The 20,953-nt window shown below is 48.1% G+C and overlaps 1 protein-coding gene across 41 annotated transcripts in view; it reads left to right on the top strand.

Annotated features, from left to right (window-relative positions):
* TACC2 (transforming acidic coiled-coil containing protein 2) overlaps positions 1 to 20,953 on the top strand; it is a 186,365-nt gene that overhangs the window by 152,022 nt on the left and 13,390 nt on the right. For 19 of the 41 annotated variants that reach the window (XM_074338945.1, XM_074338935.1, XM_074338944.1 and 16 more), the window contains 9 exons: positions 257 to 317; positions 1,501 to 1,795; positions 7,922 to 7,983; positions 8,943 to 9,058; positions 10,169 to 10,340; positions 11,605 to 11,745; positions 12,618 to 12,707; positions 19,269 to 19,412; positions 19,860 to 19,936. In XM_074338945.1, coding sequence (XP_074195046.1) covers positions 257 to 317; positions 1,501 to 1,795; positions 7,922 to 7,983; positions 8,943 to 9,058; positions 10,169 to 10,340; positions 11,605 to 11,745; positions 12,618 to 12,707; positions 19,269 to 19,412; positions 19,860 to 19,936 — 1,158 coding nt within the window. The remainder of the gene's footprint in view (positions 1 to 256; positions 318 to 1,500; positions 1,796 to 7,921; positions 7,984 to 8,942; positions 9,059 to 10,168; positions 10,341 to 11,604; positions 11,746 to 12,617; positions 12,708 to 19,268; positions 19,413 to 19,859; positions 19,937 to 20,953) is intronic. The other 22 variants (XM_019752913.2, XM_019752916.2, XM_019752912.2 and 19 more) reach the window with 9 other exon arrangements.

The following is a 20,953-nucleotide window of genomic DNA, read 5'->3' as shown; positions in this document are numbered from 1 at the left end:
GTCAGCTCTCCCAAATGCCATCTCTTTAAGGATTTCCAGCTTGATGAGTCTTTCCCTTGGGGGCAACAATAATATCTGTGAAAGAGTCAGAATGAACTGTCGGCGTGGATGTGTTCTGGTTGGTGTTGGAGGGGTGTAGACGGGCGGGTGGTCTGGGCAGATACTCAGCAGAGGCGATGGCTTCGGTCTGCTCTGTACGCCCTGCAGTGTTCTGTACCTCTGTTTGTTGTGTTTACATTTTCCATTTTGTTTCCAGTGACACATTTAGGGTGAAAAAGTCGCCAAAACGGTCTCCTCTCTCTGATCCACCTTCTCAGGTATACTGTTCCCTTGATATTTATGATTTCATTGCTCACCTGGGAGTGCGGGTGACGTTGGGGTTTTACTCTCCACTAGCCAACAGAGCTTTCCTTCGTGCTCATCGTGGGCATGTGCCAGCACCCTCTTCTCGCCTCCTACGTGGAGGGTCCCTCCATGTTTGCAAGACACTGTTTTGATTCTGTCACTTTGGGGGGAGATCAGCGTGTGTCCCAAGAGTAGGACGATGTTCAGGGAAAGTGTCAGTGGGACATTTCTAGAGGAATCTAGCAATTGTGCCAGTCCATTCTAAGCAGTTAATTTGCTAAGAATGTATATGAATATCAAGTTGAGGAAATCTGTTGAGATAAATGAATATTTGGTGGGGAGAAAAAAATGAGTATGTGTCAAGAGCACTGGATTATGTAACGCAGATCAGAGTGGGGGGACGGAGGAGATCCGTCCCCTGAAGAAGTGGGGCTTGGACTCTTCATATGAGTCCCTGACTCCCTCCTACTAGTTCCTCTACCAAATATAAAGCATGTCTTCTACCCTGTTTATAGACCAAGGAAGAGTGTCCTCCGGCATGAATGCCAGGCCATTTAGGGTCATAAAACAAACAACCACCCTCTTCCCCACCTGAGCCAGTGAAGCCGCAGCCCTGGCTAGGGCGGGCCCTGCAGAGAGAGACACTGGCCCCAGGATAGGGGTCTTGGGTCCCAGGGCCAGCTCTGCTCTGGCATTTCTGGGTTCCCACCTTCAGCTGCATGCCCTCTGTGGAGATGGAGATGAAACCCCCTTTCTCTATATCCACCTGGCGTGAGGATTGTCAGATGATATGGAAAGTATTGATGTGTAGGGCCCGAGACACTGGGCATAACACAGTATTTGCCATAATAAAGGTGCCGGTACCAACGTTTCCCTGTTTCTCCAATAGAATGAACAGGAGCGTCTTGAATAACCGAGACACAAAATCCCAAATTTTTAAACCCATGCTTACCCCCCTGAAACAAGCCATCCGAAAAGGAAATTCACAGCAGAAAGAATCTGTTTCCTTGGGACCATTTTGAGCAGAGTGCGAGGATATGCAAGGGGTTTGGACAGGGACCTGTCCTGGTTTGTGGGGCCTCAGGCTGGTGGGTGGGCGCAGTTTCGGATGCAGAGACTAGATGGGAGGAGAGATGGATCCCCTTTTCCTCGCAGGACCCCACTCCAGCGGCAACCCCAGAAACGCCGCCAGTGATCTCTGCCGTGGTCCACGCGACCGATGAGGAGAAGCTGGCGGTCACCGGCCAGAAGTGGACGTGCGTGACCGTCGACCTGGAGCCCGACAAGCAGGACTACCCGCAGCCCTCGGACCTGTCCACCTTTGTCAACGAGACCAAGTTCAGTTCACCCACGGAGGGTAAGCAACCTGGTGGCCAGCCGGACCCCCACCCTGCCTCGGAGACTTCTACCCCTAGGGAGCAAAAGACCAAGAAAGACACGCCTAAGCCAGGTAACCGGGCCATCGGCTGCAGTCTCCCAGGGTCCTCCAAGCTAAGGCTGCGTTTGAAACTAGCCTGAGGCTGCCGCCAGCTGCACCCTGACCCTAACACACCTGCTACGAGCCAGCACGGCGGCCTCTAATTCCCGATCCTGAGCTCACTCGAGTTTTGCTCATTCTTGGCTGTATGGCTTATGTCCCTTGGTAATTTTGAAACACACAGCTCCAAGGAGCATCATTCAAGGCCAACGCTCAGTGTAGGTCCAGCTACTCAGGGGGCCTCTTGGTGCCACCACAGTACATCGGCTCCATAGGACGCTCTACCGGGTGGCCACACCTTCTACTCAAGCCCCAAGCCAGAGGTTCACCCAGGCTTGCTAACAAGAGGACGGCGTCCTTCTGAATAGCCCCCAGGCACATGGCTTAGCTCATTAATATCTTTCTCTTACATGTATTCATTTTTAACTTTCTGCCAGATTCTTTGGCTTGAAAAATTTCTATATCTTAAGTCAGCGGAGCATGACTAGGTAAATCGAGATTTAAGAAAAAATGATTCTACGAACTGATTTTTCTGTATATTGGCTTCCACACTTCCTTTCTTGTTAGGAGAGCAGATGGGGGAGTAACTAGAACCTTTCCTCCGAGGGGTTAATCATCTCCCCGATTTGATGGTACCCTGTGTTCCCGGTCCTCCGCCCACCACTGTGCGAGGCCTTTGAGCCCAGTATTGGACGATTGTTCCAGCCCTCTGAACCATCCTGATGGTTCCGTTTCCCTTTCCAAGATGTTGATTTCTAAACATCTGAAAAAAACTGAGTAGAACTCAATATGAGGACGATCAAACATGAAAACCTTATCTCTCCTTCTTTGCTGCTAACTAGGAACCACGATCTGTTAACCGACCTTCTGCCCCCATCTGGGCGGGTGGAGCTGTAGCTGAGGTGCTGGTAGTTTTCAATTGTAACTCGGATGCGTCCTCTGGGGGCTCTTCCGTGATCAGGCCTCTCAGTGGGTATGCTCTGTACCCATGAGGTCTCTGAATGGTACCAGTGAGATCCAGTTCATGTATTCTGGGATTTGGGTTGCTTATCTACTTCCTACAATTTGAAGATGAAAAGACGATCTAAATTAGTCGTCCTGGGACTTTCTGGCATTGTATTTTTCAGCAGACTGGAACCTTTTGGTTGGCTGTCTGGTTGACTGTCTGGCTTGGGGTTTGGGAGACCACTTCACTGCAACCTGACCCCAAAGACCGAGGGCCTGGCCTCAGCCTCTCTTCAGTCCTGGCTTTCCTCTGCACACACACCTGAGCCCTGAGCCCCACCACTTTTCTCCAGGGACGCTCCCGCTCAACTGCCTCTGCTGCTGGCCCCAGGCTAGAGTGTCCCCCTCCCCTGTCTCCCACGCTTATCCTGCCCCCTCCCAGTCTTTCCCTGGACATCTCCTTTGCTCTGCCTGCCCTTAATGCTTAGTCTGGGCTGCTCTGAGGTCACTTAACACAGTCATGGCGATGCACGCGGGTCTCTTGCTCCCCTCCTAGATTGTATGTTTCCTGAAAACAAGAACTCCGTCTGGTCTGTCTTTGTGTCCACAGCTTCCTGAACATAATAGGGGCTAAAGACAGGTTTGTGAGAGAAAGGTAAACAGCTTAGTGTCAACACAGTCGATTTGATCTTTACAATAAGCATCGCCTGTGTGAGGGAAACTGTGTGTGGTCGGGGTGACACCGCCGCAGCAGGAGTGCTTGAGCACTGGCGGTGGACAAGGCCATTTTGATAGTACCAGTGGTTTCCTGCTGGTTCACATCTCTTCAAGCTTGACGAGAAACTTCTAAATGTCAGAGAACCCTTTAGAAACCAACCTGGGCTTGGCATTTAAGATAAGAATCAAAAGGTGTATGATTTAGGGGTATATGTGTATTTGATTGTATCATCAGGACCAAATATGTGCTTTTTTTTTTCATAGAAAATATAGAGATTTTAATAGTGCCTTTTAAGTCACTAGGTGCCTCATTCAGTGGTAATATCTATTTCTTCATCTTTAACATTAAATTGAAACAGAAAGTCAACTAGCTCAGTGACATATTTGATAATTGTTTTCTGCAAAAATTCGATAGGTAAACCTGTAAGCTTGGAACAAAACCCTATTAAACCTGCCTGCTTAGAAAACAATTGTGAAGATTTGGGAGGTCCTGACCATAATTACAGTAGCTGGCGGGAAATTGGAAATTCATCTTCTGTGTGAATACAGAGCGGTTGCCATTTCAGGAGGTGCTGACCTTGCATTCACCTCTCTCATTTGCTCTGGTTCCCTCCAGCAACTGAATATAGAAACTGGATGCAGGGCCCTCTTATCAGATCGTCCCTCCTGTTAACTGAATGAGGTCAAGTCCAGTGTCAGCAGACACACACCTGGAGCTGCTGATGTGATCACCAGGAAGAATCTGGCCAGGGCCACAGCTGTGATTGAGACTCTTACACGGAAGTCGCAAATCACAGGATCATAAAATGATGGGTTGGAAATACTGGTTACCATTGGAACACACAAGCACTACAGGAGGAATTTTCTAAGTCACACTGATAAGGCAGGAGCTGTCATCAGTGGAGCTCTTTCTGAGCCCCGCCGAGTGTTTTGCATACATGATTTAATGTCGCCCTGCCAGTTCTGCAGAGTGGATGTCTGCAGTTCCCCAAGTAAGAGCGAGGAAGCGCAGACTTTGAGCTGGTAAGACTTGCTGAGTGTCACCACGCTGATGCGTGGAGACCCAGGTCTGCCTGACTCTATGAGCCCTGCTGTGACCTGCGGGTGTCCTTTCATCATCGGGAGAGGAGGGTGTTGAACTGATCGATGCATCCCTTCCTAGGTCCACAAGAGCTTCAGGTTGTCTTAATATTTTGAAAAACCTGAGTGGGACTAGTTTAGCAAGGTGCCCAGCTAATTAAAATTGCATGTTTGGGTTGTAATTACATCAACTTACTGTGGTGACACTGATCATCTCCTGCTGATTAAAAACTCAGATGGGCAATTATAAATGTTTTTCTTTGAGTGCATGCTTAGTAAATGCCCTTTTCTGGCACAATCTTTTGAAACGTGCTGTGGGAGAAAACCTAGTCTAGGTGGTCTGTAGGAATGAAAAGCTGAGGAACCGCTGGGCGACACGGCTTCTGAGACCTCTCCTTGTTCTAGTCCAAGAGACCCTGAGAGCAGTTGTTTCAGGTTCATAAATCGGGGTGTCCTTTGATGGTCACCCAGTTCCCTCTCCCCCTTAACACACAGCTACGTCAGTCCCTCCTTCCCGCCTCCAACAGAGGTGGGCACCGTTGCCATCACACTGCAGACATTTAGAAGAGTGACAGCGTGTTTTTAGAAGAGTTGAAAGCCTTGTCTTTGTCCCCTTCCAAAGGCCTCTTCTCCCCTAATCACTTACGTTGAAATTTCCAGAAACATTAGCAATGAGCCATAACACGCCTGGTCCCAACGTGTTACGTTTATATAACTTATCACGGGGCTTTTATCTTACAGCATTTCATTTTATCCTGCAAAACGTAGGCACTCTGAGCTCCACTGTATAGACAAGCCAACAGGAGTCAGAAGTCAGGGAGCTGGCGCCCTGATCCTGAGATTGATGGTCTGGACTCATGACTTCCTTCCGGAAGGGCTCTGCCCAGCGCTCTTTCTAGCCCCCCAGCAAAGCTCTAGCAGTTAGAGTTGGATGAAAACAGCACTCAAGCCCTCTCGCTGTGCGTTGCCCCAGTATGAAATAATTACCCAGAGCAGCCCTGGGACATGACAGGACCCATTAAAAATAACTCTGGGCTTCTTCGGCTTGAAGCAGCACATGCTTTAGTGAGCAGCCTCTTCTCTTGCCGTGTTTTCCCGAAAATAAGACCTAGCCGGACAATCAGCTCTAATGCATCTTTGGAGCAAAAATTAATATAAGACTGGGTATTATATTATGTTATATTATATTATATTAGACCTGGTCTTATGGTAAAATAAGACCGGGTCTTATATTAATTTTTGCTCCAAAAGATGCATTAAAGCTGATTGTCTGGCTAGGTCTTACTTTTGGGGAAAGACGGTATTACAGACGTAGACATTGCCCTAGGGAGTCAGAGAACGCCCCCCCCACACACACACACTATTGTTCTGTCATATGCTGCCACTGAAGTGAAGTATGGGGGACACTGGGCAGTGAGACGGGAAGCCCTCTTGGCAGGTAGGAAAGAAGGCAGAGAAGTGAGCTTGGGGACCTGAAACTCACCCAGATCAGCTGCCAGGAAAAGAGCTAAGATTCTGGGTGGGATGCTTCGTTGTGACGAGCTGGTAACCAGAACTGGACACGGACCCAGGAAATCTCTGTGGTGGCCCTGAGCTTGTTTGCTGCATCCTGAGTGCTCTGTGCCATTGGTGGGGTGTGCTGGGGCGGCGGAGAGTATCTTAAATAATTTAGGGTTAAACCATACCTTGGCAATAATAATGCTCCCTTGGAGAACGAGGCAGCTGATGTATTATTACCTTCTCAACTTAAACAGCCGTTAATAGGACAACAAAATGATAGAGCTGGGTTGCTACATCCGGAAAGTGATAAATCAGGAAGAGGCCCTCAGAACCACCTTGTCCTTTACTGTCCCCCACCTACTTCTCAGCTGAAGGTGAGGAGGAACAGAGGTCTGTTTGAAGGAATGCTCCTGCGTCTTGGGCTGGGGCCGACCCCGGAACAGGTTCACGTTACAGTTACAGATGCTGTGCTGCAGTCCAGCAGCATGTGGTTTGGCTCTGGTCTCTGTTCTTCCCAAGTGATGCACCAGTTGGGGCGTCGGCCGTCAGGACGCGTGAGGTCTTTCTGGCCATTAATCCACAAAACCGTCTTCACGCCCTCGAGCGGGCCAAGCGTCCTAAGTGGATGCGTTTGCTGCACCTGGGCGTTTCAGAGATGCCTGAGAACTTGTCCATGTGTTGAAGTTGCTGGAATTTATTTGGCCACAACCACACAGACTTGGCCGGTTTTGAGAAAATCTTCCACGGAATGTCCCATTTTAAAGCTCATATTAACATGTCATTTTTTAAAGTGATAGCTTTGACAACGTGTAGAACTAGAGGCACTTCGAACCAGAACTGCTATTTATATTTATTTTTATGTAAAAAAATTTAAGGCTTTAGGGACGGCCCCTGTCTCTTGCCAGCTGGTTTTTGAGCAGGTCACATGTCACTTCTTGGTTTCTTTTTAAGGAGAAAAGAGCCATCTGGTAGCTGCAGAACGTGGTTTCTGTGATTAGAGCCTTTTTTGGTCTTGTTCACCACCACATCCACTGCCCAGCCCAGTTTGAAGCACATAGTAGGTGCTCAGAATCCGTTAATTGGGCGGGTAATTCAGTTGAGTGGCAGAGCTGGAAGTGCCCAGGTACGTGAGGCAGGCGGTGGGTTTATAGTCTCCAGTGTGAGCATCTGGAGTTTTCTTTGAAGCCCAAAGTCCCAGTCAGTTTGAAATACCCAGTATTATATTATATTATATTATATTATATTATATTATATTATATTATATTATACCCAGTTGGACTTGATTAGTCTTTGCATCTGAAAATTTGATTTGAACCAGCCCTGTAGGCACTGGCAGGATTTGGGTTGCAAAGCTTCTCTTATAAGCAACACTGAAGGAATAATATCTATTCTTCCCTTGCTTCAGGGCGTGGCTGGAGCTAAATCCTCAGAGAGGGACAGCTGGGTGTAGTTCCAAAATGTCACCGGGATGTGGGGAGATTGCACCTGTCGCGCGTGAGGCGGTCGCGCGTGAGGCGCACAGAGAAAACTAACACCCAAAGCGTAGACACTCTTCTGAACTGCAAACTTGCTGTAAAATGCTCAGATCTGTCCCCCAATCAAACCTGTGCTTGGTCATGACATTTAATTCCTTGGGACTCTCTCAGACGCCCAAATGGCAGAAGCCCCTTTCAAGCAAGAGGTTTACCAGTTGTCTGAAGATAGCTGAGTTGAGCTTCCCCTTTCGACTGAATTGGAATCACTAATGAGTGGACATTTTCAAAAAGCTTAGTCTTGTTCCTGGCCCCACCCTGCCCGGCCCAAATCTTTCTATGTTTTTCTGTGGTACTAACACCTCTCCCTCTGTTTCTTTTGCAGAGTTGGATTACAGAAACTCCTATGAAATTGAATATATGGAGAAAATTGGCTCCTCCTTACCTGTGAGTCCTCCTCCCTCCGGCTCGTCAGGGGACTTGCTTTCCCATCCTGCCCTTTGTCATGAAAACACAGCATAGGCCTCCTCCTAGGAGCAAAGCAACGGGAACTCAGACCTCACATCCTGGGCCCTCTGTGCCCACAGCATCCTGGGTGCTCAGTGAGGGGTGAACTGGGCCTGGGGGCAGGGAGGGTCTGAGGTTTGGACTCCATCCACTGCAGATGGCGTTTTTCAGGGAGAAAACAATAGAATGCCGTTAGTTTTCCTGCAGAATCACTTCCCTAGACTGAGAAAGAACTAGTCAGAGACTTCTTTTTAAACGGTGGGGGAGTGGTTTGGTTGTTTTCAAGGTGAATTATTTTCTGTCTTCAGATGAATTGCTTTATGTCAGTGAAGATTGTCTCTTCATGCAATAAGCCTCCTCCTGCCTTTGCTGGGCAGCTGTCTGCCTGGCTTCATACCTGCTGCCACAGGGCTTTTGGTTCTAAGCATGGCCTGGGAACTGTGCTCATGCCCTCAGAGGCATGGAGGTGCCAGGAGGGCTTGCTGCCACACTGAGGGGCCCACACATGTCACTCTTATTGTGCTGGCTCATCGTGCTTGTCTCCTCCTATTTGACTGGGCAACGCCCAGACTGGGCTCTTGCCTGCCCCGCTATTTATCCTCAGTGGCTGGCATGGTTGCCCACCAGAGAAGGCGGCAAACGACTCCCTTAGGATCCTTCCCCCCTCATTCCCAACTGCACACAGGCGCACTTTCTCTCTGCCTCCCACCTTCCCTTCCATCCTACCTTCCTCTCTCCTAGCCAGCACTGGTTTTCTCCTGTCTTCTGGGTGGCTCAAGAAAAGTGAAGGCCTTTCCCTGATGAGTTATTTGTACCTATTGAAAGTGCTCTGGTTGTCATCTCTGTAGCATGTTCAGACCTGCTGTAGCCGAGTTGACGTGTGACTTTGATCCTTGCAGCAGGACGATGACGCCCCGAAGAAACAGGCCTTGTACCTTATGTTTGACACTTCTCAGGAGAGCCCGGTCAAGTCTCCCCCTGTCCGGATGTCGGAGTCCCCGACGCCATGTTCAGGGTACGACTTCCACGATGAGAGGGTTACGGGTCTGGCCAGAGGTCCCCAAGCCCCTGAGCACCTTGACACTGCTGTCCTGACATCATTTCATTTGCATATATGCCGGCAGCTCACGTTTCCTTCTCTAAATGTCCACATAGACATAAATGCAGTGGGCTGGTTACGGGCTGCCCTGAGGACTAAGGCAAAATCCTTTAACAGCTGACTGTGTGAGCCCTTCCCATCACCGCAGCGCATGCACAAGTTCGTTTTGTAATTTGTCCCACGGGAGGAAGTGTGCCACGGCACTCAGAGCCTGCATCCCACCCCAGCCTTACTGGTTGGTTATGTGACATGATACAAGTCACTTACCCCCTTGGGCTGCAGTTTCCTTGTGTGTAAATGGAGAGCAATAAAAAACAGACCCCGCAGGGATGCGATGAGGTAAAATGAGGCTGGCAGTCTTGCAGGCATCCTCCAGCTGTGCGACAGGGGTGGGTACCCATCCTCCAAAGTCATTGGGAGGATTATCCTGAGATGTTATAAGAAAAGCACTTGTCACAAGGCCTGGCATCCATGAATGGCCCGTAAATGTTTATTATTAATACGGATGCGAGTATTAGCTTCGTCAGTCAGGTTCTGAGCTGTCTGCTGCTGGATCGGGAAGGGTGGGGCATCGCTCTAAGGCGAGGACCTTCCCGACCTCTCCTACCTGTCCCTTGCACTGGGCACGAGTGAAAGCTCATGTGTGAAGTGCTTTACAGGCTGGCAGCATCTCCTTGATCTTCACAGAGAGGTATATTGTCTCCGTGTTGCAGAGACGGAGACTGAGACACAGTAGCCAATCACTTCCCCTAGGGTATGCAACCAAGCGACAGGCAGTCTGCTCAACTCCTCTTAGCCAGCGCCATCTGTGCTTCTGACCATCCCTTGTCAGCAGGCCCTGGGCTGGGACTGACCACCCCCTCCCTCAGGCTGCCCAGCCTATAGGCCCCATGGCCACCCAAGACCTACCCCATTTTTCTCTGGGAACATAGTCCTGGAAGCCCAGGGTCCCTTGGAATGTTGATTGAGTCGGGACATCCTGGCCAATTCCAGTGAGAAGACTAAAGGTACCCTTTACTTCCTCAGGTCAAGTTTTGAGGAGACTGAAGCCCTTGTGAATGCGGGGTCAAAGATTCAGCATCCCGTCACACGAGGGCTGGCCCCCAACCAAGAGCCACACTTGCAGGTGCCAGAGAAATCCTCCCAGAAAGAGCTGGAGGCCATGGCTTTGGGCACCGCTTCAGATGCAATTGAAATTGTAAGTGGGGTCGGAGGGGCCCAAGATCAGTGGGGCCAATGCCTCTGGCCAGCTGGGTCCCATCACCAAGGGTGCCAGGCCTTCAGAGCAACATTCACCTGGCATGTTGCATGGGGCCCTACTCCATCCTCCGGACCACAGAAGCCAGCCTAGGAGACCCACCCCCACCGTAATGATGAGAGAAAGGCTCTCTGTGCTCACCAATGTGGTTGGGGAATTCTCACCTAAGTGCTTGATTTGACTTCAGGGTTATTTATTTTCCACTTTAGCCCCTTAGGGCTGGACAGTTGCTTTGGAGCTGTCATCAGTCAGTACCCTGCTTCTCCATTCGTGAGGGCAGAGAATAACAGAACAGGGGACACTCCTTTTGGGGAATAGTTGGTTTTCCTGGGCCCTGGTGATGGGAAATCGCTCCTGTTTATAGTCCAGGACCTAGTAACACCTCTCCTCTCAGAGCAAGTAGACCTGAGCCGAAGGCCTCACCCACCCACCCCCAACCCCTTGCACATTTAAAATGGACCATCCTTCTAGGTGAATTTTATTTTTATTTCTTTTACGTCCCTCCTAGCAATCCCCAAGGGGGCTTGAGGCTGATGATTTAGTGTCTCTTTGTTCCATTTTAACCAACCATTTATCTCATGCATCAAATATTTATTGAGCACCTACTATGTGTCTGGCAGCTGGAGACTGGTGAAATAATAGTGAGCAAAAAGAGAGTCTAGACATGACTTGATCTTTCAAATAGATACTATGAAGAATTCATGCATGGTTCGCTTTCTACAAAGTTGGCTTCTGATTTTGAAGCTTTCTGATCTATCAGGAGACACTTTTCCGTTTGAAATCATCTTTCCATTATTTTGAAAATAACCTTTACGAAAGCCTTACTTTCTTAATATGTACACTTGGAGTTATTTTCTCGGTGAGTTTTGTCTGGAAAACCCACTAGCTTGTCTCCCACCCACTGAGATTTTCAAATAAACAGCAAATGGTAACTTCCCTCCCGAGGGTGTAGTGTGGGGGGTGGGGAGGGCACCTAAGGCTGTGCTTTTGGGGAGGGGGTTGGGCCTGCCACTCTCAAGATGCCCACTGCCGGCATGTGGGAACCAGCCCACGGGAAAAGGGCAGTATTGGCTCCTCACGGGTACTCTCTTCAGCCTGAAGGCAGAAATGTCCAGCAAATAGATGCGTGGTCCTTGCTTGGAAACTTTGTTGTCACTTTGCTCTCCTCTATTTTTCCTCTGTGTCCTCCTCTGCCGGCTTTCAGACAGCTCCTGAGGGCTCCTTTGCTTCTGCTGACGCCCTCCTCAGCAGGCTGGCTCATCCAGCCTCTCTCTGTGGTGCGCTTGACTATCTGGAACCCGACTTAGCAGAAAAGAACCCCCCAGTATTTGCTCAGAAACTTCAGGTTTGTAGCCCACGTGTGACCTTTGGGGAGTTTGTCCAAACCTCAGTAGAGCATGAACCTCAGAACCCCAAATGCAACGAGGGAGGATTTAGTGAAGAATTGCTGAGAGTATTCCAAATGAGATAACTTCCCCTCAGAGAGTGATGGATATGGTGTTCTTTACCCAAGACACCAACATGATATAAGTTGTATGATTGCAAATGGAACAAACCATTTGTATTTCCATTTGGAAATTGGGCCCAGTCATTTTCTAGAAGTTTTGACAGCCCCAAAAGCAGTTTCTGTGATTTATTCACGGAACCAAGAGTATTAGATCACCATCGAGCCAAGCTATTTATGTATATGAGGCTCTCTCAGACGCCCATTGAGATAACATCTGGACTGGGTCTTACATCTGGAACCAAAACAATTACTTACTCTGTGCTTTAAATCTGACAGCTTAATTTGATATCCTCTAGACTAGAATATTCAGAGCAAACCTGGAGAGGTTTGTTAACAGTCGTTTGGGAGATACAAATCCATTCATGGAAATTGCTAGCCAACTTTACATTAAACAAACAAAAGGGAAGAAATTGAGGGGAACAGGACTGTAAACATTTTGATTTCATTTTTAAAATCATTTCATATTCGAATGTATAATACTTCCTGGCAGACATTGCAAAGGGCGGTTTGGGTGGGGAACCAAAAGAAATTAGACACTTATTTCATGATCTGCTGAGGTGTTAATTGTGCAAGAAAGCCAGAGCGTGTGTTTTCCCTGAATACCTGTCATGACACATTCACGTGGCCCTTTCATTTCTTGGCTGTGGAAACATTTACGCCCTGTCTTGACGCATTTGCCCTGCGGCCGCTCACACCCACCCATCTGGCAGGAGGAGTTAGAATTTGCCATCATGCGGATAGAAGCCCTGAAGCTGGCCAGGCAGATTGCCCTGGCTTCCCGCAGCCGCCAGGACACCAAGGTACTGGTTGCTGCTACCCTGCAATGCCTCTCGAGAATGTCGTGTGGTCCGCAAGCTTCGCTAACCATTGGCCAGGCAGGCAATGTTGGTGCTCAACCAAGTATAATTTTCCAAAAAGCTAAAAGCGGTACTTTTGCATAAACACACATGGAGCACATGTCTAAAGTCTATTTAACTCCATAACGAGGGAACTAACAGGACGGGGAAGCTGGTTGAATGGAAGAAACTAGGAGAAACCGATGGATAGCTGGTGGCGTAGATGAAGGCTGGAATATGATGGCAAAGTTAGACGGCAAACTGGTTAGTACCAGTGAAGCAGGACGAAAAGATCATCGATTTTGAGGTTCTTGACGTTTTCTGAAATTTGCTTTTCTACTGAACAAAAACAATTTGCAACCTTTCTATTTTCTACAACTTAATATCTGTGTTGAGACCGGACCCTGATCCATAGTAAATAGTAAGTGAAACCATATCTGCCTCAGATGTCACAGATGACCCTTAGGCCAGGGTCAAAAGCGTGACAGGAAAGCAATCCTTCTCTGTAAATGGCAGACAATAAATATTTTAGGCTTTGTGGGTCAGTTCTGCCACCTTAGCTCGAAAGCAGCCAGACAGCACACTGATGAATGGGTATAGCAATGCTCCAGTAAAACCCTTTGCAGAGAACAGGGCAGCATGCCGTTTGGCTCACACACCAGTTTGCCAACCCCTGCTCTGGAGTAGAGTGTGGGAGTAACGGGGCATGTGGAAATCTTTGTGCCTGGCTTCCAAGTTTGGGGTATTTTTTCCTAACAATTGGAATGAGTTGCCGATGACATGTTAAACATGTGTGGCCCTGTGAGGTTCAGCCCACCCCTCGGGGTTGACGGGTAAGCTGGGTTTCTGAGGAGACCCTTCATTCCCACCCCCACTCCCCACCCCGAGTTGGGCAGCCCTGGGAAATTGGTGTGTCGGACCAGCGCTGGACCCCAGTGTGCTCTGCGGCCTGGAATGACTTGGTACACCTTTCTGAGCCTCAGTTTATCCATCTGTGAGATGAGACTAACAATGGCAAGTTTGCAGGTTTCTGTGAGGACTACAGATGACGTGTGGAAAGCAGCACCATGCTTGGCACACAGTAAGTGTGCCCTAAATGAATGCTGCTGTGGTTAGCTAGCCTTCATCTTTGCTTCTGTTACCTGATCAGATGCTCACAGCACCTCTCCTCAGTAGGCGGGTCCAGGTCCCACGTTACAGATGGGGAAACAGAGTCAGGGAACCAGCCCGAGGCCTAACAGTCGTCCCCTGGCCTGGTGGGAACTAGAGCTTGAATCTCCAAATGGAGCCCCTTGCTTGTCCATCTCCAGTAACAGCTCTCTTGGCAGAGGGGCCAGTGGTTTCTCGCATCTCTTGGCCTTGGTATGTGATCAGGAGTTCGTCTGCTGCTCCTGCTCTGGGGCCCTGGGGGGAGGGGCGTGTCCCAGAGAACCTCTCAGTGAAAGATGGTCACATTGGGTGTCCCAACTGGGCCCCTTGGGACCCAGGGCAAGGACACGAATGTAAATAGAGATTGCTGATGTCCTTGTTCTTGTTGCCAACCCATAAACTTGGGTTTAATTTCCATGGAAATGAGATCTTTAGAAAGCATTAAGCAGTGAGGATTTTTTCCTCGTTAGGTTTATTTCTTGATATCCTTGGGTAGTGGCTTAAAGGCAGAAGGAATTGCTTGAGGTTTGGCCACTAAAAATATAGTATATTCTTGTCCAGGAATGTGAGGCAGAATTGAGCATATTCTGGTAAAGTTGTTCAGACCAAGTCTAGTGTCCTGGGTTGCCTGGTGCCCCTGCCTCTTTCCTCTAAGAGCGTGTCAGAGGTGGTGGTTGGCAAATATTGGCCGACAGCTGACTTCCTGTCAGTTACAGCCTGTTCTCAGACCACGTGTCCTGATTATGATTTAGAAAACATTGTCACGTGAATGTACTGAGTGGGTCGGAGAGAACCACAGCTACCTCCCCATGGATTTCAGAAGGGCATGCTAAAAGAAACATTCCATAGGTGTGGAATGTTTTGGAGTGTAAGGAACATTTCGCTCTGCCATAATAACTTGTACCACTTTCATGAGATAGATATTATCTAGTGACCTTGGCCCAAGGAAGATAGATGCTCTTTCCTATCACTGACTCGGCCAAGGTGATCCCTGTACCTCAGCCCACTTAAGTTCCTGTGGGTTTCTTGTTCATGTAGACATTCGATGGCCCCACTGGGAACTGCTGACATATAGGAAGAGAAAACAGCAGCTGTGTATCCAATTTGCTCTTTTCTCTGCCCGTATATTTCAGCTGCAGGTCACCTAGACCAGGCTTTTTAGCAGTATGAGCTTAAACTGTTGCTATCACAGAAGTGAAATCACTGGGAATGAAAAAAAGTCATATTGAGTGTATAAAAAGCAGCATGAAATACGGTGGGTGATTTCTGGCTGCGCCTTTGAGCAGCTTCAACTTACATTTCCCTTCAGACCGAGAGCTAGCCCAGCCAACCTTTGAGGGGCTGCAGTGGGGTTTCCTGTCTCACTTAGAAAACGGGAGAAATGAGGAGAGTTCCTTCGGGTTTGTGGGGAGAAGGGGTCTAGCTGTAGCTCCTTAATGCTTTCCATCCACACAGTTCTGGCCAAGCTGAATTCAGTTGTGTCCTCCTGGGGATAAATCTGACCCGGGTCGCAGACTGTGTGGCAGCCCTGAATTTGACACTAAACCAGGAGAGATAGAACCTAAATGTCGCATTTGTATGGCTTTGCAAGCAGGGCAGGACGCACGGGGGATTGATTTAATTTGTGTATATAACAGATACTGGTTGTGATCCCTAAAGCTTTTGGCCCCCTTTGGATGATGGGGACCCAATAAACAGAATGAAGGGTGTGTCTGTAACTTAGGAACAAGGGACATAACAAATGTCAAGCTTCAGGACCAGAGAAAGTCCAAGAAACAGGCCCCATTGCGAGAGAAAATGTGTTAGTCCCCAGTGTCTGATTTCCTCCAGAGGCCTGGGTTTTACCTCAGTGGGAGGAGTTAGGTCTGGGGCGGCCTGTCTTGTGAGCAGCCTGACATCGTAGGGTCCTTGCCTCACGTTGTATCTGGAAGTGTTATCTACACGATGCCTGAAAGCCAAAAGAACAGTCTGAAGAGCCGTGGCAAAGGGCTGGCACGTGGCTTTCAGTTTATTTGCCAGTTTTGAGAAAGAATGGCCATCGTCTGCAGCCTGTGTTGGGAACGAGAGGCCGGGGATGCCTCCTGAAGGAGTGTATTCCCCTGGTTTGCCATCCTGAGCTTGAGAATTAACTGCCCGTTGTCACATTTGGATGGGGCAGCACCCGGGTGAGGCCGCTCTCCTGCCCAGCCTGGGTCCACGCTCCATGACCTTGGCTCAGCCTGCCGTGGTCTTCCCACCTGACCTCCACTCCTGGTCCCCACTCTTGTGCATTCCTGTCACACTGCTGCTCCCAGCCCGGCTCCTGGGGACAGAGGGGATGCCTTGGTCCCAGAAGTGGCAGCTTCCCTGAGGCTTGACAGCAGGGAATTGGCCGCAAGGAGGACTGTGAGCCCTGGTTAGTGACAGGACCTCTAGCCCCTGGCTACGCGGCCAGAAGACCCCAGGCATGAGGTCTGCAGATCTGACCCCCAGGGGACAGCGGTGACCAAGTCACAGAGACCAAGATTTGAGAGTGTGGATTGAGGGATTGGAAGTCAGTTCCAAAGGCCCAGGCTCTCTTGAGTGGTGGCCATTTCACATGTTAATTTGTGATTCTACTGGCTTTTGGGGTCCTCTAAAGTTGCAAGTGGAGGATTATGTGAGAGAAACAAAGCTTAATCTAAATCTTCATCTTAAAATATCAGCAAGAGACAAACGGATTAATTTCAGTTAAAAACAGCTCTTGGTTGTAAGACAAAACCAGGGTGTGTACCTTGAAGTTCATTAACATGCAGATACTCCGGTAGTAATTCAAATGGGATTCTGAAGTCATCTGTTCTTTTATTGAAAACACCAGGTGGCCAGGATGAAAAGTGATATTGAATCACTGTATATGGTAGTAACCTCTGGCGTTTACTTAGAAAGCTCACTATTTTATTCATTTTTCATCCCCTTCCTTGTTTTACAAAGGACTTTCATTGGCTTAAAGGTCATTAATTCCTGCACTGGTCGTATTTAGTTTCTGCCCAGTATGATAAAGTTAGTTTTAATTCATTTTCTCTTGCACTTCAGAGAGCTGGCTTATTTTGGGTCAGAATTGAATCTCAGCTTGGGAAACCTTTGCCAAATCTCTCAGATCCTCTTTTTTTTTTTTTTCATCTTTAGAAGGACCAGGAAGAGTTAGATCGTATTTAATGCCCTTTCCATTTTGAAATTCTATTATTCTAATTTTTCCCCCCAAAGAATACATGATTTTACTTAAACAGTGATAGGAACCATTTTCTTTTTAATCCTCTTCCAAATTTTGTGTTTATGAACTTCATCCATAAATACAGATACTGAGTCTTAATGGCTACGTATAATTTTCCATTTTCTGAGATGTTTCCCATATGACAGGTTACCGTGTTTTCCCGAAAATAAGATCTAGCCGGACCATCAGCTCTAATGCGTCTTTTGGAGCAAACATTAATGTACAACCCGGTCTTATTTTACTTATAATCTTATTTTACTTATAATCTTATAGTAAAATAAGACCGGGTCTTATATTATAGTAAAATAAGACCGGGTCTTATATTATAGTAAAATAAGACCGGGTCTTATATTAATTTTTGCTCCAAAAGACGCATTAGAGCTGATGGTCCGGCTGGGTCTTATTTTCGGGGAAACACGGTAGAACTGTGAAAACATTTCAGACTGCGGAGATTAACCCATACATTGGAGAAGCCCCGCCTCTGTGGGCTGCTGGCATCTCTCTTCTGAGAGGTCCACCTGCTTGCTCCTGAGGGCTGTAAACTTGTGTTCAAACGTCCGGGGACAGAGGCTTCTTTAGGACCTGAGGCTGAAAACCTTCTCGGCATCCCATTTGACACGGAGCACGACTCTAGGATCTGGTGACCAAGGGCCGTGAGCTCCCGTCTCTGACCAGCAGTTGTCATTTGGGTCCTATGTCAGCGTTGGCCCAAATACTCAAGCAGGGCAGGCGCCGGAAACCCAAGCAACAGAAGCTCACTTCTAGGACAGCCTAAACCATGTAGTTCATCATGCATGCGTACAACTAATGAGCCCTAACTTGGGAATCTGCAGTCCTATCCATTAAACTTCCACCTGAGTTTTCTAAGCCGTTTCAAGTTCATGTTCCCCGACACTGCGGGAGGGAGAGCATGCCTCTTCTTCTGACTAAAGAGGGAAAGTCTGCTCACCTGCATTCAGGTTGTACCCCCTTCCCAGTTACTGGTGGTTTTTTAGCCTTATCTGCTGCCATTTACAAGATGAGTCCTCACGACTCTTTTCCCAGATCTCTCTCTCTCTCTACCACACCGTGGTGGTCTGTTCACTTCTCAGTTTCTTCTCATAAGTTTCCCAAGGAAGAAGCAGTCGCACCGTGCCTGTTAGACCACCATTGTATCTCATAAAATAGGACGCGGGTGACCAAGGTGGAGGTTGCTCTTGGCAACCATGACAGCACCAGGAGGTTAATGAATAGGACTGAGAGTGATTGGTTTGGCATTTCTCTTGCAGTAGAACTAGACTGACAACCCATGGCTGCACTGGGTTGATGATATTCCTAACACCGCATTTCAAGTGTGTTGGAAATTGCTGAGCATTTTGGGCAAAGGGAGGGAGGGGCACCACAGACCTCTCTTCCCTCTCAGGAGCCTGGTGACTTCTCTACAGGCAAACGAGTGTCAGTTGTGGGGGATGGGGAATCACACCACTTATCAAGGTTCTTATCAGCACATGTGGTGATTGCCTTGGATCCAATTTTCAGTTTCCCATTGACACAACAGACAGAAGGAGACAGAACTCTAATATAGCTCTTCCCTTGAGGCATCCAGAAGCTAGGTTGTGGCAACTAGGTGACACTGGTGGATAACTACAGTAGGCCTTCAGCTTTGTGAATCATATCCTTTCAAATGGAGCTAAATAAGTGCCCCCTAAATTGAAATACAGACAGTCTTACAAAAATGATCAGATGTGCCGTTACTCAAAGCTAGGCAAATGTAGACTAGGATTCAACCTCATTTACATCAGGTTTTTATTTGGGAAGTGGAGCCTGCTGGAGAATGACCTTGCTGCTTACACGCTGTGCCTAAATGCCTCGGCGTCTGATAAATGGCAGCGATAAGCAGGCACCAGACGTGCTCGACTCCAAGAGCTGGGAGTTGGGGAGGCCTACGCCATCAGCCCCTTTGTCTGCCTGGGCAGGTGCAAAATGATAGATTTCCATAGATTGTATCCGCCATCCCCCATTCATCACTCGTAGCATTTTCTCATACTTTGGATGTTCTCTGTTTCAAAACCATACAACTGACCCATTCATGAGAGGATGAATTGCAATCCTCTTTGTTGTATGACTGATGTTAACTTTTTTTTTTTTAATTAAAAACCATTCTACAGAGAGAAGCTGCTCACCCAACAGATGTCTCCATCTCCAAAACGGCCCTGTACTCCCGCCTCGGGCCTACCGAGGTAGAGAAACCCGCCGGCCTTCTGTTCCAGCAGCCTGACTTGGACTCCGCACTGCAGATCGCCAGAGCAGAGGTGTTGTGGGGGGGGGGGGAAGGGGGGGTTGAGGAAGGCCAGCTCTGGTTGCCCTGGGAAAAGCTGCGCTTTCTGCCACGTGTAAATAAATATGTTTTCCCACGTCCACCTTTGGCCACAGACTTCCTCCTCTGACTACTGTAGGCAGAGGTGGGTGGCAAACCATAGGTTTTGATCTTCCTAGACACGATTGTTTAACGAGCCTTTCTGGCCTTGTTTGATTTATAACAAAAAGCACACACCTTTTATTGCTCCCCAGTGGGCATTGTGAAAGTCTGATCTGTGGCTTATTTCTGTCTCATGCTTGGGGCAATTCTCTGAATACGATTATTGTTTGGTGTAGGAAGCTTTAATTCCACATTTATTCAATTGTTTCGGTCTGTGAATTGCTCAGATCTGAATTCACTCATTTGGAGCTAACCTTTCTCTTCTTCTCCCTGATACTAGATCATAACCAAGGAAAGAGAGGTCTCAGAGTGGAAAGAGAAATACGAAGAAAGCCGGCGGGAAGTGATGGAAATGAGGTCAGTTGTGGTGCCCGGGCTTCTGGTACCCGTGGTTGGATAACAGCTGGAGCTGACCCATGAACCGTGTCTTCTATAGAAGGCTCTATATTACCAAGGTTCCTATTTTCACAAGTGTTTTTAGTATATCACTATGATTAAAATATGTGCGTGAGTTAAATAATGCAACAAATACGTACAGTGAAAACCAAATCTCCTTTCCACTCAGCCTCTGGTTCCGTGTCCCTCAAGTAACTGCTGTGCACCATTTCTGCTGAATCCTTTCGAGAATTTTCCATTTCTGATGGCAAATGTGTGAATATAGCGATATAGGCTCCTTTTAGATGCAAAAGTAAAGAATGGAAATATTCCTTATCCTGCTACTCTTTTAACTTAGCGTGGACAGATTTGTATGTATCTCCACCTTATTGTTAAACTGTTGCTTAATAGTCCTTACGTGGTTATAACAATTAATTTTACCAGTCTCCGTGGATGAACATTTAGGTTGTCTCCCGAATTTTGCTTGGACGATTTATTTTCATTTGCTGCATTTGTAATAGACGTATGATAGCTACCGCCTGCCACATGCCAAGGGCTGTGCTTTTGGCCTAGAGGTTTCTGCCCCTGGCCCTCAAGAAGGGATTTTCGGCTCTGTTTGACAGCAGACGGCTCAGAGAGGTTAGGTGACCTGCCCAAGGTTCTTGAGCTTCTAGGTAGAAGACCATGAGCTTGAATTCACCTTTCTGACTCCAAAACCCAAACTCCTTCTGCTGTACCCAGCGGCCTGCCTCCCTTGTCCTCACGTCTGATGCCCCCTTTCCCCTTTATTTCCTTTCTCCATTTATCACCTTAGAAACTAAGAAACCATCTTGGGGGCTAGAACGTACCCTTGGGATGTGGTTTTTAAAACTATCATGCAAGTGGCATTTTTAAATCAACTTCTACCCATACCTGTGCCCTGACCATCCCGGCTTAGTTAGCTTTGTCCAGGCTCTGGATGCTCCCAGGTCTGAGAACTGCTTGAGGCAGCAGGGCGGC

This window comes from Rhinolophus sinicus, linkage group LG07, assembly GCF_036562045.2.
Source record: "Rhinolophus sinicus isolate RSC01 linkage group LG07, ASM3656204v1, whole genome shotgun sequence".
In the NCBI taxonomy this organism is placed as follows: domain Eukaryota; kingdom Metazoa; phylum Chordata; class Mammalia; order Chiroptera; family Rhinolophidae; genus Rhinolophus; species Rhinolophus sinicus.
The sequence above is the reverse complement of the archived record's forward strand: the minus strand, read 5'-3'. Positions and strand labels throughout refer to the sequence as shown.